At 30.6% G+C, this 17,308-nt stretch overlaps 2 protein-coding genes across 2 annotated transcripts in view; one reads left to right on the top strand and one right to left on the bottom strand.

Moving 5' to 3' along the window:
- Positions 1-1,289: 1,289 nt before the first annotated feature.
- On the bottom strand, positions 1,290-9,370 carry LOC123669096 (elongation factor G, mitochondrial). The gene is made up of 11 exons (XM_045602732.1): positions 9,222-9,370; positions 8,867-9,013; positions 8,309-8,628; positions 6,437-6,675; positions 5,624-6,003; positions 4,734-4,972; positions 3,675-3,836; positions 2,889-3,007; positions 2,287-2,499; positions 1,916-2,117; positions 1,290-1,488 (listed from the first exon to the last, which is right to left on the bottom strand). Exons 1-11 carry the CDS (start codon positions 9,294-9,296, stop codon positions 1,347-1,349), a joined length of 2,238 nt encoding a protein of 745 aa, XP_045458688.1. The 5' UTR covers positions 9,297-9,370; the 3' UTR covers positions 1,290-1,346.
- Positions 9,371-9,807: 437 nt separating this feature from the next.
- Positions 9,808-17,308, top strand: part of LOC123669715 (leucine-rich repeat and calponin homology domain-containing protein) — a 71,443-nt gene continuing 63,942 nt past the window's right edge. Inside the window, exon 1 of the mRNA XM_045603306.1 lies at positions 9,808-10,016. Within this exon, the coding sequence (XP_045459262.1) occupies positions 9,827-10,016 (190 nt within the window). The 5' untranslated portion in view covers positions 9,808-9,826. The remainder of the gene's footprint in view (positions 10,017-17,308) is intronic.

Here is a 17,308-nt window from a genome sequence, read left to right as displayed (position 1 = left end):
CATTAGATTTTAAGTTTGTTTGTTATTTAGTTACAAATATTAAATCCATTATAATAGTAAATAAGGATATATTTTTATTATGTATCTACTTATATTATTAAGTAATTATCATTCCCAAATATTAGAATTAACTTCTATTTTACCATATCTATCCCTCTTAATACCTCTTAATATTATTTGTTTTTGAATGTTTGCGTTGTTTAGTGGTAAATTAGTTCACATATTTCAATTTTTAATGATTCATATTTTTCTGGAACTTGCAATGCTGCCTAGTGTACCTCTAATTAGAACTTAAACTTTCGGATCTTACGCCGGTGTCATAGTATTATTATAATTATTGTCTATGATTCGTAATAATAGTAAGTAATTGTCGATCCAATATAGTTGTAATAGTAATTATTAATTAATAGAACCCGATAGTAAATCAATTGATATTTTTATGTTTTAAATTTTAAAACGAAAAATTTGTTTACGTTAATAGTGACAATCTGTAGTGACATTTAACTTTTTTTTTTTTTAATATTTTCTTTATTTATAAGTCGAACTGACAGCGCGCAACTGTTTTATAATTTCGTTTATTTTTAATGACTGTATGAAAGTTAACATTAGTATTGCGAATTCCGTTTACTCCGTTGCTTATATCGTTTTTTTTTTTATTTTTAAAGAAAATAATTAATTAAAAATCTACAAGAAATATATAATTAACAGGTAGAATTAAAAAAAAATAATCTTTTACTTGCTTTGTCAATTAGATTTAAAGTCATGATTCATACTAGTTTAAAAAAAAAACTTAAGTATCGGGTTCGTTATATGTAATTAACCCTAAAATGCCTAAAATAGTAAAATATAGTCCCAACGTAGTCTGAATGTTTAGATGTTTAGTACATAATTATTGTAACGGTAAGAACAATTATTATTGTACCTGGCGGGATATGTTTGTTACTCGATTTGTATTGTTTTTGGAGATCTTTGTGGCGTGTTATGAATAAATGGATTTTTATGAGAAATGTCGTATTTAGTTCTTCTTCTTCTTGTATAATGGCTTCCGTGAGGATTTACCAATGTCAGAGTTAGTCTATGGTTTTACGTTTAGGGAAAATGCTCTGCTAAGAATATTGGTGTCATGAAAGTACATGTGTTATTGTATTGTTATTTTTATGTCTAAAAAAAAGTAAATGTTGTCCTGTCACTTAAATTAAATAGATCGATAGATGCAAGTAAAAAAAGGAGCCAAGATTGCCAGGTCAGCTAGTAAAGAATAAAAATGAAAAACAAATTTTAAATTAATTCGTATAATTAAATATATCACTTACAATAATAAATTATTCTAACAATTGTCTAGGCGGCTAATTTTTCTTCTTTTTCTGATCTGGCAATAATCCCATTTCCTCTTGGTATTTACGTATCAACTGCTCTTGAACGTCGGGGAGACAAGGCGAGTACCGACTGTATTCCATGCTGAATTCACCCTTACCTTGAGTCATTGATCTAGAAGATATACATATTTATAAGATCACGTTACTTTACTATTTCATAAATTATATATAATAACTTAATACAAAAACTGGCTAAACGTTTTGATTAGATTTTGAAATGAGAAAAATCAAAGCAAAGCATAATAAAAAAAAAAATTACGACTAAGACGGTTTTATACACGATTATGTTTACTGCTCAACTTCCATGGTTCGCATCGTGTTATCTCATTATCATACAATCAAAATAAAAAATAAAAATTTGAAACAAAGTAGCACATTCTAACCAACAAGCCAACTCTTCCAATTTGACAGTGCAGATAAAAAATGTGATTGTTTTATACAGATAATAAAATATCTTTTCTTTAAATAGAAAACATATTAAAAAACTGTAAAAAAAATTCTATCATACTATAATCTCCTCTAGTGATAAATCAATTCACCTCAATTCCCCGGCATATCCAAACATATTATTCAAAGGTACTTCAGCGCATATAGTGGTCCAACCCTCAGCTCCCTCCGTGCCGGTCACGATACCTCCCCTCTTATTTAATTGTCCTATCACAGTACCGTGGAACTCATCTGGCATTGTCACTTCTACGTACATTATAGGTTCTAAGATCTGCCATGCACCGTCTTCGAAAACTGTAATTAAATTTCAATGGTATATTATTACATGATTTGAACATATACGGTTTAAATTTCGAGTTTTACGAACACGAGTTTACGAGTTTTGTAACGGTACTGTACTGTATTACATAATTTCACACATTTTTTTAAGGATTTATAAAAGTAAAAGCAAAATGAAACATACCTTCTTTAACTGCCCCCTTGGCAGCTAAGAAAAATGCCAATTCACTGGAATCCACAATATGATGGGCACCATCTTGCAACCGGAACTTGACACCAGATATCTTATGTCCAGATAGGTAGCCTTTCTGACAAGTGTCTAAGAAACCTCTTTCAACACCGGGTACGAACTGCTTTGGTACATTTGTTCCTATTGTCTCATCGATGAATTCCAGGACTGAAAATATAAAAATAATTATTTTAAGTCCACACCCCACCCCCAAAAATGCGCACCAAGACATCGAGTTGCGGAAAAAAGCCCGTGAACAACAGGTCCATATTCCAAGAGTTTCCATAAAAGAAGCGTCGTTTAAAAAATTATGCTATATTGCATTCAAATAAAGAAATGCAAAAAAATATGATATAGAAAATTTTTGTATAAGGGCTTTTTTTGTACAATAAAAAGTTTATAAATTATTGGCTGTAAAACAGGGATTAGGTTCTGATTTTTTAATTCCCTTTTTAATAAATATACTTTTGGTAAAACTTCATTATAAGTATTAGACAATAGGTTATCAGATAATACAATTCTAATAAATAAAAAATCCAATAATTAGAGTCTCATACCAGTGTTTTGGTGTGGTGGTAGAGGCTCTAAGATTCCAATGACACGTGCATACTGTCCCGCACCCCCGGACTGCTTCTTGTGTAGATAGTCGAACGTACACGGAGACATGAGGGTTTCTCTGTAAGAGGAAATTATTGTGTTAATAAATCTAATTTTTTTTTTACCAACAGCAAATTGTTTATTTTTTTGTTACCAAAAATTTGTAATCAATTTTTGTACAAAAATCAGAAATAAAAGGCTTTTTATTTTTATATATGTATTCATAAAATCTGCTACCCCATAATAATTAAAAACCTTTTTAGTCCAATTAAATTCCCTTTATAAATGTACAGAATTTAGTTAGTCATTTTATGTGTATTCTCTAATGTGAGTATATTCCAATTTATTTTTCTTTTTATCATATTATAATATTATAATGCATACTACTTCAAATTTTCACGTACATACCTTTTAAAATAACTCCTAGTGGAAAAATTTCTAAACAAACTTAAAGATTAGCAACAAATCCCTCTGACTCCAATCTATTAATTATCTTTTTATTTTATTCTCTTGAAGTAAAACTTCTTAAGCCACGCTTGACTTTAGGAGTAAGCTGGTGAATGTGTGGTGAGAGCGTTACGAAAAGTGTGATCGGGCGAGGCAAACGGAAATTGAGAGGGAGATATAAGTTAGTGAAGATACAAAGAGAGAGTAAGTTTTACAACAGTCTTGTAGTCTACTCGTGGCACACTAGGTTTTTTTTTACAAGATTTATCTTTCTTTGTTTAAGACTACTTTTTGTTTACCTAAATGCAACCTTCGGTTTGCCCAACTCAACGGGACAATTGTACTCTCTCTCCATTCTTTGAGCGTATATTTCAAGATGCAGCTCTCCCATACCAGATACTACGGTCTCCTTGTTGTCGCTGTCGTAGCGGAAATGGAATGTTGGATCCTCTTTTGTGAACCTATTGATAATATAAAAGGTAAAAATATTAGTTTAAATTTAGAACTTATTGATTCGTGTGATTTTTACACGCGTAAACGTTGCAAATATTTCCAAAATTTTCAAATTTTTATTCCATAAGAAGCCTTGTAGACAAAGTACTTTCGAAAACGAAGAATAAAATCAGTGTCGTTCTCAAGTTATGGCGTGACCATGGGAAATAGAGATTCATTTTTATACACATAGGTATAGACTAAGCAACCTGTATATTGCTTAGAAATTTTAGGATATGCTTTAGGCTACACAACTGTATCAGAAGGATTTAAACAGTTTTCTGAGCTGAATTAACTTTAAATTTTGTAAGCAACGATATTAAAAATTTGACAAAGTGTCGACCAGTTCTGAGTGTAACAATTAGAAAAAAAAGAACTATTTTTGAAATCATCTTATAAAAAAGTCTTATATGTATTATTTAGATGAAAAGAGGGTACAGTACAATTTGATATTAAATTAGGTAAAGTTAAGGTATTATGCCTATTGCCACATCTACCACATTACCCATAATACCCCTAATTAGCGAGTGCATTGCCACACTTGAATAAATTAAGCTTACTACAACGGCAGTGTAAAAATAAATAAGAGTGGTCTAACACGTTTTTATCAAATAATCATGTCAAATATTTTTAACTGACCGCAGCTTGAGCGGCTTAACCTATTGTACTGTCAAAAACGGACCCTGTCTCCGGACTGCAATACACTTTCAGTACTTGTCATTGGCAAAATCATCGGCGTAAAGCTGATGGAGCTATAGTCTTTAAAGATAAAGAAGAAGAAGATGTTTGACGACAAGCAGATACATCTCGACACATCTCGGTCGAACATTCTTTAAATTTTATTACAATTTGTAAAAAAATCATACCTCGCAACAGCCTTAGAGAAGTTATCCCTATCCTTATTATTCTTTGGTTTGATGGACATAGAGACAACTGGATCTGGTACATGTATTGACTCCATTGATAGTTGCAGTTTGGAGTCGTTGACAAAAGTGTCTCCAGAAGCACAATCCACGCCAAACAATGCGAAAATATCGCCTGATAGTACTTCATTTACTTCCTCCATATTATTTGAGTGCATTCGCACTAGACGAGATATTTTTACCTACGAAATATATTAAATTAATACTCATATACTCTATTCACTCATCACTCACTTCATCACTTTAGCCTATCGCAGTCCACTGCTGGACATAAACCTCCACAAGTTCACGCCAACAATGCCGTGTGTATTTCAAAGCCAGCAGTTGGATGGCTATTCCGCCATCAGTCGGCTTTTTAAGTTCCAAGGTGGTAGTGGAACTGTGTTATCCCTTAGTCGCATCTTACAACAGCCACGGGAAGAGAGGGGGTGGCTATATTCTTTACTGCCATAGCCACACAACTTGTATATTCTATTATCAACTATTAATTTAGATTTCTGAATCGGTGATATAGGACAATAAGATGCACAAATATAAGGTAAATGACAAAACAATATTAAAAAAGTGCAAGGCAGTTTTACTTACCAGAGGATTGTTGAATACAGAAAAATAATAAAGAAATTTTCCTCCCTTGTGGTCTTAATAACAATAATTAATTTATTTTTATTTTACTCGTTATTTTTATTCTGAACTAAATCCATATACTAACAAAAGAAACTAAATAAGAGTGATAACAAGTCACAGTCACAACATTTACGTTTTTTAGGGTAAAGATTTATGTTATTCGCTTCATATTGTAATATATTTAGTGGATATGTGTTAAAAAATCTTACCTTTTTACCTGTCCTGGCATTGAATATATTATCTCCTCTGTGTAACATTCCTTGGTAACATCTCAAATATGTAAGTTGACCAAACTTACTGACTTCTAACTTGAATGCTAATCCTACAAAGGGTTTCGATCCATTTCGAGCCGGATCTAAGACGATTGTTTGACCCTCCGACCCTTTTGTTTCATTAATAATAGCTGTATTCTCAACTTCTCCTGGATGAGGTAAGTAATCTAATACTGCATCGAGTAAAGGTTGTACACCTTTGTTTTTTAACGCAGTTCCCAGTAGGACTGGTGTAAAAGTTCTTTTTAATGTGACACGGCGAATGGCTTGCTTAATTTCAGTGACTGTTGGTGTTTTTTCTTCTAAGAATAATTCACCTGAAACATTACAGAAATTCATTTATTCCTATATCATAATTAGATCACGAAATAACACAAAGAACTGAAACTGAATAAAAAAATATAATATTTATCATTCAGGAACATGTGATTATTTTGAACTGCATATTGACACCGCCAAGGATTAACATGCCAATTCGATTTACCATTAGTATACAGAGCTTCTAAAGAAAGAAAAAAAAATTACATTTTAAAGTAATTTTAATTAAATTAAAATATTTCCTAAAATCATAGAAGTGGTAGAAACATAATAAGAAACTGATGTTAAAGTATCTTTATAAATATAGATTAAAATAATTATATTCTTCATGGGTAATTCTTTCTGAGCAAACAGACGTTGTCTAATTTGGTTGATTATATTTATGAGATAAAAAAACAATATACACAGAATATTAATTTCTCAGTTTCTTACCTAAAGTTTCATCAACATTGGATAAATGTTCAATAAGCTCATGTCTCCTTTCTTTCACCTCCGTTCGTCTGTCTTGACGTATTTCATCTAGCCGAACAACTTCACCATAATCGCCATCAAAGTACATAGCCTTCTCTTCAATGAGATCTAATATTCCCTTACATTCTTTCTCTAATCCTATAGGCAAGTGGATGAATGCTGCATTGTGATGCATTTTGGAACGCATCTGTTTTAACACTCTGTAACCAAATGTAGTTTTTTTTTTTTTTTAAATAAGGCAAAAATTTGGTAGTATGAAAAAGACTGATATAATACATGATACAAAACATTTTTTTTTAGTAAGTTTTGTTAGATTAAATCTATTGCTCATTCTTTACGAATTTCTTTTTGGTGTAATTCACATTCTATCAATAATAATCAATGTCATATCAATAAATAATTTTTTTTTAAATTATATATAACTTTCAAAACATTTTTCGCGAATAGTGATTTAGAGTTATATCCCTTTGAAACTAAAACTTTCATATGCTGGTAATATTAACGTAAATTTATTATGTAAATTGATGAGTGATACGAAAGAATTATAAATTTAAAAGGGTATTTGTTTTTCTTTTGTTTGAGGAGCATTGTGCTAGGACCATTATTCTGGAATTTATAAAAAAACGAAATTATTTTCGTAAATTACTTTTAAAAATAAATATCTACCAAAAAAACTAAAATGTATTTTGAAAGAGAATGTTTTACTCTACGAAAGAAGATATTCATGCTAAACCTAGCCTTCAGTTCACTAAAAAGAATGTTTTGAAATCTTGTTTTTGCTCTCCTGTAAAATAATGATTTTTTGACTTGTATCACTTGTCACAGAAGGCACAGAAATATATGTATGCTACAAGAAATGCTTTTTATGATAATTAATTCTAACGTCACTAAAATGTTTTCTTATTGTGTCATTCAATACCAACTACCTCAACTAAAATAGTTATAATTAACATTGAAATATAAAGATTTTTTATAATATTTTTAACATCATTTATTGTAAGGATGGATATTAATTTATATTAGAGGATCTCTGCAGAACTAGTTTTTAAATATTATTACTGTAATAGGAAAGTTAAATCATTTTAATTTCTTATTTGATCATTGTTGTGTCTAGTGTTTTGTTGTTTTTGTTTGACCTATTCTCTTCCCGTGGGTGTCTTAAGAGGCGACTAAGGGATAACACAGTTTCACTACCACTTGGAACTTAAAAAGCCGACTGATGGTAGGATAGCCATCCAACTGCTGGCTTTGAAATACACAGTTCGAAGACGGGCAGCAGCGTCTTCGGTGCGACAAAGCCAGCCCTGCGGTCACCAACCCACCTGCCCAGTGTGGTGACTATGGCAAAACACATGAGTTCACGCCATTTTTTGGCGCGAACTTGTGAAAGCCTATGTCCAGTAGTGGACTGTGATAGGCAGAAGTGATGATGATGAGGTGTCCAGTGTTAAATATCTCTAAATATATCATTTACTGAAAAAACAATTTACATTGTGTCATAGTAGAATTTGATTATGGAAAACCAGGATTTGGCATGATCTTGGCGAGGCCTATACCCAGCAGTGGCAATAAGCTTAATTGACTGACTGACTGACTCAGAAATTAAAGGTAAAAGACACATGAGTCCTATAAGTTACTATGAGTACTTTAAACTAGTTAGAATCTTCAAAATATCATACTATCACACTCTTTATACAAATACTGTTAGATACATAACATTACTGACAAAAGAATTATGTGAAGCAATACAATTTTATGAGAGAAGATAGTATATCATAGTTATGAATCTAAATAAATTAAATTACAACAATAATATTTATAATTTATATTTACCTGTCCGGATTTGAGCCCATCCTATCCAATTTATTAATAAAAGCTAAACAAGGTACATTGTATCTCTTCATTTGCCTGTTCACTGTCAGTGTTTGACTCTGAACACCGCCAACAGCACAAAGTACTAATATGGCTCCATCTAATACTCTTAATGCTCTCTCTACTTCAACGGTAAAGTCAACATGGCCCGGTGTATCGATGATATTGATATTGTGGTCCTTCCATATTGTGTATGTGGCAGCTGATTGTATGGTAATGCCTCTCTGTCTTTCCAACTCCATTGAATCCATTACAGCGCCAACATTGTCTTTACCTTTCACCTGTAAATGTTTTAATACTACTTACTATTTAAGATATTTTTTTTATCTTTATTATCACTTAAAATTATTAATTTTTATATTGTATTAGTAAGCAATTTTATTCCACATACTTAATTAGAAAAATAATAATTATATTCTATGACTTAGAAATAATGTAAATATCATAAAAAAAATCTAAACATAAGACATCTTATAAAAATCAAATTTTCAAAATTTTTAGAATAAAAAAAATGCTAACCTCATGCATTTGGTCTATTCTGCCCGTGTAGAACAATATTCTTTCTGTTAAGGTGGTTTTGCCGGAGTCAATATGTGCTGATATCCCAATGTTTCTAATTTTTTCCAATGCCTTGTGTTCGGCATATTTAACATGTGAAGAAAAATTCTGAAAATGGAATCATATAGGATTTTTTAATTTTCATTTTAACAAGTTGTGTACACTTAAATATGACATTTTGTTTCTTTAGTTAACACAAGAAAAATTATTAATGATTACGATTTCTTTATTTTTCTAGTAAAACATTTTTCGTCACATTTTATTCAATTACGTAAAATTGTGATATATAAAAAAAATGTTTCGCTAATTTACTTACCTCAATTTGTAGAGTAGTTGCCTTCTTAGCAACTCTTGATAACGAGCCTGTTCGAAATAAATTTAATAGCGTCATAATTATTTTTAATTATTTTAAATTATATTAATTAATACATAGTCTTACTTCCTAAACTTCTAGGTTATGTAAAAGTCACTGTCAGTTTCACTCCTCTTTCTCTTGTCTTTGAACTGTAATAAAGTTACCTACTAAAGTAAATCACTAATCTATTTTACAATAGGTAGAAATTAAAAGTTGATTATTGAAAAGTAATCAATAAATTATAAACTTTCTTGAGGACAAGACGATGAAATTCTTATTAATGAAGGTTTTCAGCTCTTCATTTGATTAAGATTTTCTTTATTTATACATTGATGTATTAAGTTATCGGTAAATGTAAGAATCTATAACTATGAATAAAATGTTTCAAACTTTATCTCAAAAAACGAGAGTTAAATAAAAACAAAGGTTTAATTTTTCTATCATAAATAAAATGAAGAATAAGTATGAAGTTAGATATTTTTTCTAAATACTGGCAATAGGTAAACGATAAGACTAGACAACTTCATAACAGAAATTTGTCAGTTTAATTTCAGTTTAAAAAGAATATGGCCGTGTTAGGGCCAAATGTGAGTGTAAATATGAACGGTCATAGTAATATTCATAGTCAGTTAACTAAATCGTTGGAAAGAATTTTAGAAGATGCGTATTTAAGTGGTGAGTTAAAATTAAGCGGACGAAAGTTAAGAGAGTTCCCGAAACCAGTGAAATATGACTTGAGTGATACAGTTGTTGCTGGTAAGTTGAAATTTATAAATAAATCATGTTGCATTTGCATGCGATATGTGTTTTTATATATTATTTTATATATATTTAATGTCATTCCGTTAGTGTGTCAGTGTTGGAAGCGTTATTTTTGTTTATTTACCGGCGCTGCGTCTCGGTCGCCGGCGTGGTCGTAAGATCGATCGGAAGAGATAACGAAAAAGTTGTCCTGTTCTTTTTGTACTTCTGATGGTACCTTCCTATTTATAATCTTTTCATTAAATAACAAATTTATACATTATGTACAATTTTCGTACATATCGACAATACACAATAAGTAAATACTATATCATGAAATGCAAATATTCTAGATTTTCCTAATAGACTACTTTTTCATCATATCCTCTTAACGCCTATATACACTTGGATAGCCTGCAAAAAAGTCCCCTTATTTACATTAGAGCCTACCTCAAAAAGAGGCTTTTAACACACCCTCTGGTAGGGCTCAAAGGAAAATGTAGACATATTGAAATATTACGAAAGTCATATGTTATACTTTTATCTTATTGGAATGGGGCACTAAGGGTTTTTTATGAATGTGTAATTAAGATTTTAGTAACAAATATTAAAAAAACTATGCTTTTAAAAGAATGTCTGAACTGTTTAAATATTCATTTTATTAATAATCAAGTAATATAAATAAAACATATATTCTATACCTAGGTTTACAAAAATTTTATTTAAAAATTAAATTTATCCAATTTATAAAAATTTGAAAAACTATTAACATCAAGTGTCAACCACTACACGTTAAAGTTCCTATAGTAAGCAACTTAATGTTTGTATCACAGGTAACAGCCAACTATTATAACTATATTTTTTTTATAAATATACAAGATATAAATGCAAATATTACACCCAGACTCAGGTGGGAATCGAACCCGCAACCCAGGGAACAGAAAGCAGGGCCACTACAAACTAAGCCACTGGACTGGTCAAAGTTTTATATGATCTTGCATTGTGTAGTTGGTTATATTTTAAATACATTATAAGATAAAATGTATATTTATTTTTATACCCTAATTTTAAGATCTAAGATAAGTGTATCACTCATATCAATGTTAGTATGATAAACATTATAAAAAGTGAGTAATCATTTACTTGCAAAATGTATGGTCACAAAAAAAAAAATGTTTCATATACCTATAACACTTTGTCCTTTCTTTTCATTTTTTCTTTTTTTTGTTTTTTTTTTTTTTTTTTTTTTTTTAATAAATCAAATACAATTAGTCTGCTTGTATACAATTAGTGTGCTTAATGGTTACAGCACTGCTTATAAAAGCTGCTATATGATATTTTGTATTATAAATTTACTAAATATAATTTAAATTATTTCAGTGTCATTAAAAATTTAAGAAAAAAAATTCTGATAAAGTTTTAATACAACAAAACAATTATTTTTATGAATAAATTTTATTATTTTATTCAAAAAATGGAAGTAGACTTTATTCTAATAAAAATACTGCACTTGGTTATGTCTTATTTTTTAAAATTTAACTACCTATATTATGTACCGTAAAAAATATGTAACAAAATTTTATATTTAACTAGCTGTGCCCGCGACTTCATCCGCATAGAATTAAACAAAAAGTTATTGTTCAGTTTGCAGTGTTATAAAATAAAAACATTCCTAAAATAAAAGTAGCCAAGTTACTCCTTATTTCAAGTCCCGTCAAAATCGGTCTAGCTGTTTCAGAGATTAGCTGGAACAAACAGACAGGCTGACAGACAAAAATTGTAAAAAATGCTATTTTGGTATATGTACCGTGTATATGTATATCCATATGTATTTAGTAAAAAGTGGTAATTTTAATATTACAAACAGACACTCTAATTTATTTGTATAGATGTATCAATGGGCTTATAAGACATTTAGCATTTTTTATTATTTATGTTACTTGTAGCTTATTAAAGACACTATAATATAATGAAATAAATAGTAAATACGATATATAATAATAACACAAATATATAAAATAAATAGATAGGTGTGTACTTAACAATATTCTAGCCATGGAGTATTGTGGCCTAATTAATTTGGGAGTGCCATGACAAAGCTAATAGTTTGCTAGTAACCATTTAGGAACTGTAGCCTTTATTTTTATGTTTGACTCAATTAAGGGTATGTCTATTTTAGTTTCTATAAATTTATATTGACTAAATTAATGTTCTTACTGTACCTATTATTTTTATATGTGTTTTTTGTTTATTCAGTTCATCAGTTCAGCCTATCGCAGTCCACTGCTGGACATAGGCCTCAACAAATTCGCGCCAAAAAATGGCGGAAACTCATGTGTATCGCCCATAGTCACCACGCTGGGCAGGCGGGTTGGTGACCGCAGGGCTGGCTTTGTCGCACCTAAGACGCTGCTGCCCGTGTTCGGCCTGTGTATTTCAAAGCCAGCAGTTGAATGGTTATCCCGCCATCGGTCGGCTTTTTAACTTTCATGGTGGGCGTGGAACTGTGCTATCCCTTAGTCGCCTCTTACGACACCCACGGGAAGAGAGAGGGTAGCTATATTCTTTAATGCCGTAACCACACAGCATTTTTTTGTTTATTAATAGTTTTTAATTGATTTGTATCAAAATTATGTTTATTTTATAATATGAAACTATATGTATAAAAAATCAAGACCAAGTTTAACAAGGGCTACAGTTATTTTTTTTTTTTATTTACAAATAGGTGTTTGGTTGTGGATAATGCTATTTGACGGATGGCGAACATCCAACCGATAGATAGTTTTTGATCTATTATTCTTTTGGTTACTACAATAACACATAAAATTAAAAATCTTATACAGCTAATACACAAACCAATAACTCGGCAATGCGCTATTTTTTATATCACTAGGTCGGCAAACAAGCGTACGGCTCACCTGATGGTAAGCAATTACCTTAGCTTATAGACGCCTGCAACACCAGAAGCATCGCAAGCGCGTTGCCGACCAGGAGCTCTGGTCACCTTACTCACCAACAGGAACACAATACTGCTTGAAAACAGTATTATTTAGCTGTGATCTTCTGTAAGGTTAAGGTACTTCCCCAGTCGGGCTGCTCCATATTTTGAGCAGGAAATTCCTGCTGTGCCCAACCTCAGTTAAATGCGCTTATTATTAGCGCTTGTAATACTTCTGGTACGTGTGATAGGCATCTGTAAGCTACGGTAATCACTTACCACCAGGGGAACCGTATACTTGTTTGCCAACCTTGTATAAAAAAAGTGTGTAACTGGAGTTCAGTTTTTTTTTTGTTTTGTTTAAAAGAGAACTTTATTAAAACAAACCAAGGGGTCCCATTTAAGAATAATAAACGAAGTCTGTCAATATTTTGTTTCGGTACTTCAGACACAAAATGTAAACATCTTAGGGCCAGAAAAAACAAAAATCACCCATAACAACCATAAGTCATATCTTAACTGAGACAAGTACTTTTTCAACAGTTCTAAGATTCTGATGAGTGGAACGTGTGTGCACGGCTGTTTGGTATAGGCTAAGAGCTTGTCGTTCTTTATATAGCTTCCGATTAAACATAAATATTACATTTTTTTTCTTCGACTATATGTGCATTTGTTTGGCATGTTCGTTAATCTGAATATACGAAGCATATGACTCATCTTTAGTAAAATGTGATTGATATACGTAAGATGATCTGGGTGCTTGTAGGCGCATGTGATACCTATTTGTACTCAAATTATCCCTATACTATTTCAAGTATATTTTATTAGGTTCAAACTACACAGTAATAGGTTACCCACTGCTTAGCAAAACCTAATTTGTAAGATAAGTCAGGAACCTTTTGTGAAAAAGAAAATATTTGAGACAATTTAGAATCAAACTATGTAGGACAAATTCTCATCAGTCAGCCACCTCTCGTCCTAAAGCCCTTACACTAGAAATAGATTCGAAACAAACTCATTAAGATTCTATTTTAATTCATTACATCCACTTCAGCCTGTCGATGTATGCTTTCATTAATTTTAACACGTCATTAATAATAGAAGAAAACTCGACTGATAAGATAAATAATCCTGGGTTAGAATTTTTTTTATTTTAATTAAATTCGAAACCGATTTTGATAATTCTTCAAAACTGTTCCTGTTGTTCACTTTCTGATAATATTTTCTTTACTCATGGAGTAGGGACACAATACCTAACTATCAACGAAATTTAGTTATTAAATATTAACATTTCGCCAAACTAAAATACGTAAATATGTATTGCTCGATAAAAAAAACCATCTACGAGTTGTTTGGAAGTCGCCTTTTTCTATTTAGCCTTGGAGTACTAACAAGCTAAAAAGCAAAACATTTTTAATAATAAATCTACACTAACTTATTATCGTTAGTGTAAAATATAAACTTTACATGGAATACTTATATCTAACAAATTACATTTTTTACGTGTATGTCCGAAGGTTGTGAAAATTAATTTTTTTAAATTAATTTATTAGTAGTTTTTTAACGTATGAATAATGGATAAACTAAAAAACTAAAAGACCGATTTAAAAATTCTTATGCGAAAATGGGCTGGATTATACGAAATACTACATTATACAAAAAATTTAATGTAAATATATGTATGAAATAATAATTGAAATATTCTAAGCATAACAAAAACATTACCAAGAATCGTTTCACAGCAGCTGGTGGGAATAAAAACATTTATAGTACCTATCTCGTCTTTACAGCTGAACCATAATAGTAAAATATACCAAATATAGCCACAGGACAGGAGTTTATTACATTCGAATTTGGAACTATTGTTTAGGATGAAGATTGGCCTTTTAGTGAAATGTTGTGTCGAAATTGTGAACTATATAAATAGTACACATACCATATAGAGATTTTAATGTTTATGTTTGCTATAAAACTAAGATAAGATAGTTAATAAAAACTGTCAAATTTTCATATTATTTTGCATTAGGTTAAATACATTATAGACTACGAATTACTTGCAATTACATATTAACAAGACAGAGGGCTTTTTTTGTGAATAGAAATATGTCATAAATACAATAGAATTCGATAAAAAAAAAGAAAAAATAGTAATAAAATTATTATAAAATTCGCAAAATGAATTTCGTTTGCCAACAAAGGTAAAATCTACCCATTACAGTGTATAAGAAGTAGTTTTACATTTAAAATTATTTCAACGTAAGCAGAGCTATAAAAAATAAATCTATGATAACATACAACTAGAAATGAAATTAGCGTGAAATGCGGTGAAAGTAAAAGATTTCTAGATTCACGAGCATCGTCGTGTGTGATGGCGTGATTTATCTAATCATAATAAAACCTCAATAACATTAAACCAATTTGTTTTTACACGATATTCTCATTACCTTATAGCTTTTCGCATGTTGACATTTATTAAAAGAGAACTTTTACTTCATTCGAGTAATGGCGTAACTATAAAGAAATAAGGTTGAGTATTTTGTTATATAAATTTTATTCTTTTCATATGACTAATATTCTCGCTACACTGAATCTCATTTTAATTGTGTAAAATAGAAGAAATCTACCTAGACGTATAATGTCGTCTTATAATACAATCACTATTTTCGTCCTAGAAATTGTGCATAATTAAAAAAAAAAAAAAAACATTTTGTGTGTGGCGTTAAACAACCTAACTTAATACGAATAATAAACGACATTTGTGTTAAGAAACGTCGTTTTCGCTTAAAGACATGCTAAAATTGTATATAAAGCCACGAACTACGACCAGTTATGATATTCTTTAGTAAAAATCCGTAAAAGCAATAATAATGACGTGTAGAAAAAACCTTTCATGTTCAGAAAAAAATGTGGCACTTATTCCAGAACGCTGCCAAATTGCTACCTGGCGGATGCAACACAGATTTTTCCGCTGTATATAGAATATCTTGTTCGATTTTCTTTTATTTCCTAGAACAAGAATGCACGTATTATTTTACAAACAAAAATCAAATCGATTTATTTGAAAACTAATCTTTTTTATACAATTTTATACACATAGCCGCTTTTTCAGGGCAACCCAATAATCAGCTATATCAAGATTGAACAAGGTTTCATTTAAAATTTTATACGTGTTAGCTAAAAGTACACACTATATCCACTCGTACTACGATGGATGGTTTCGTAGATTTCCAATTTCGCTTTGACACGTAAAATGATGTCTTAACCGGTCGACATTTCAAATTAAATTGGAAGAGAAAATATATTTAAAGAAACTTAAACAAGTCCCAATCACATTATGCTTTTTTTATGACAATTATTACTTGTTACGTAAAAGACCTATTAACATAATTATAATAAAAAATAATAATTTTTTAACAAATTAACATTATAAAAAAATCTATGTTTAAACGCTCAATAAAGTTGGTTGTGTTTATATTTTCCTGATTCGGATCGTTTTTGAAGTACCATTGAATTGGTAGGCTTACGCTTATTCAATTTAATTCAACATTAAGCTGGCGCAGGCAGAGCTAAAATCCGGGACCGGAGGTTTCGTCGAAAGGCAGAGTTAAAATGACGTTTAATAGCTCAATTAATTAAAGTTTAATCCAAACATTTTGGGTAAAAGTTGCGATAAAATCAAGTTTAGTTTATATAGAAATACTCTTTTTATTGGTCACAGCACAGGTCGTAGTTAAATACATACAGGATTCAAAAAAAAAAAAAAAAAGCATCTTAGGATAGCATCCTTGCAACAGAAAGACAAATGTATGGGCGAATATAAAAATGCTAGGAGCATACAATCTATAAAAGATGACTGATTCTCTGTAACATACCACTGCCGGACGTATAGGCCTCTTTATTTAAAAAGTTAAAAATTCTTAATTAACGGGGTAGCCAGTAATATCCAGTACTTAATTCAAACATTAAACTAAACATATACGAGTATGTGTGCAATACAACAGAAAAAAAATATTTCTTTCTTTTTTATAAAAATATAATATAACTAGAATTACTTAAATAACACAACTCCCAACTTTGTCGTCTAACTCCTATTTGTTAAAACGGTCCTTAAGTTCGTAATTTAAAATATTTGAATATGTGCATTCCATGAACTTTGTTCAGCTTTGTTCATGATAACTGTGTCTCGAAACTTTTCTAAACAAAGGGCATACAATGATGGCGACAGGTGCACAGCCGCGCTCGCTCGAGCGTTGCAACTCCGGATGTAGGGGGACGATCACACCATCGATACCACTTTGCATATTACTTTATTCTTATTCGCATATACATACATATACGTAGACTAGGCCGATATTTCAACGACTACCTA

This window comes from Melitaea cinxia, chromosome 3 (genome assembly GCF_905220565.1).
Source record: "Melitaea cinxia chromosome 3, ilMelCinx1.1, whole genome shotgun sequence".
Lineage (NCBI taxonomy): Eukaryota > Metazoa > Arthropoda > Insecta > Lepidoptera > Nymphalidae > Melitaea > Melitaea cinxia.
The sequence above is the reverse complement of the archived record's forward strand: the minus strand, read 5'-3'. Positions and strand labels throughout refer to the sequence as shown.

Excerpts from the sequence above, each read along its gene's own strand:
- LOC123669096 (XM_045602732.1), bottom strand. The coding sequence starts at position 9,296 with ATGACGCTATTAAATTTATTTCGAACAGGCTCGTTATCAAGAGTTGCT. Across the intron at positions 4,973-5,623 it reads ATGCCAGGACAGGTAAAAAG|GTAAAAATATCTCGTCTAGT; the intron begins GTAAGATTTTTT and ends TATATTTCGTAG. Across the intron at positions 3,837-4,733 it reads TTCTCTAAGGCTGTTGCGAG|GTTCACAAAAGAGGATCCAA; the intron begins GTATGATTTTTT and ends TATTATCAATAG.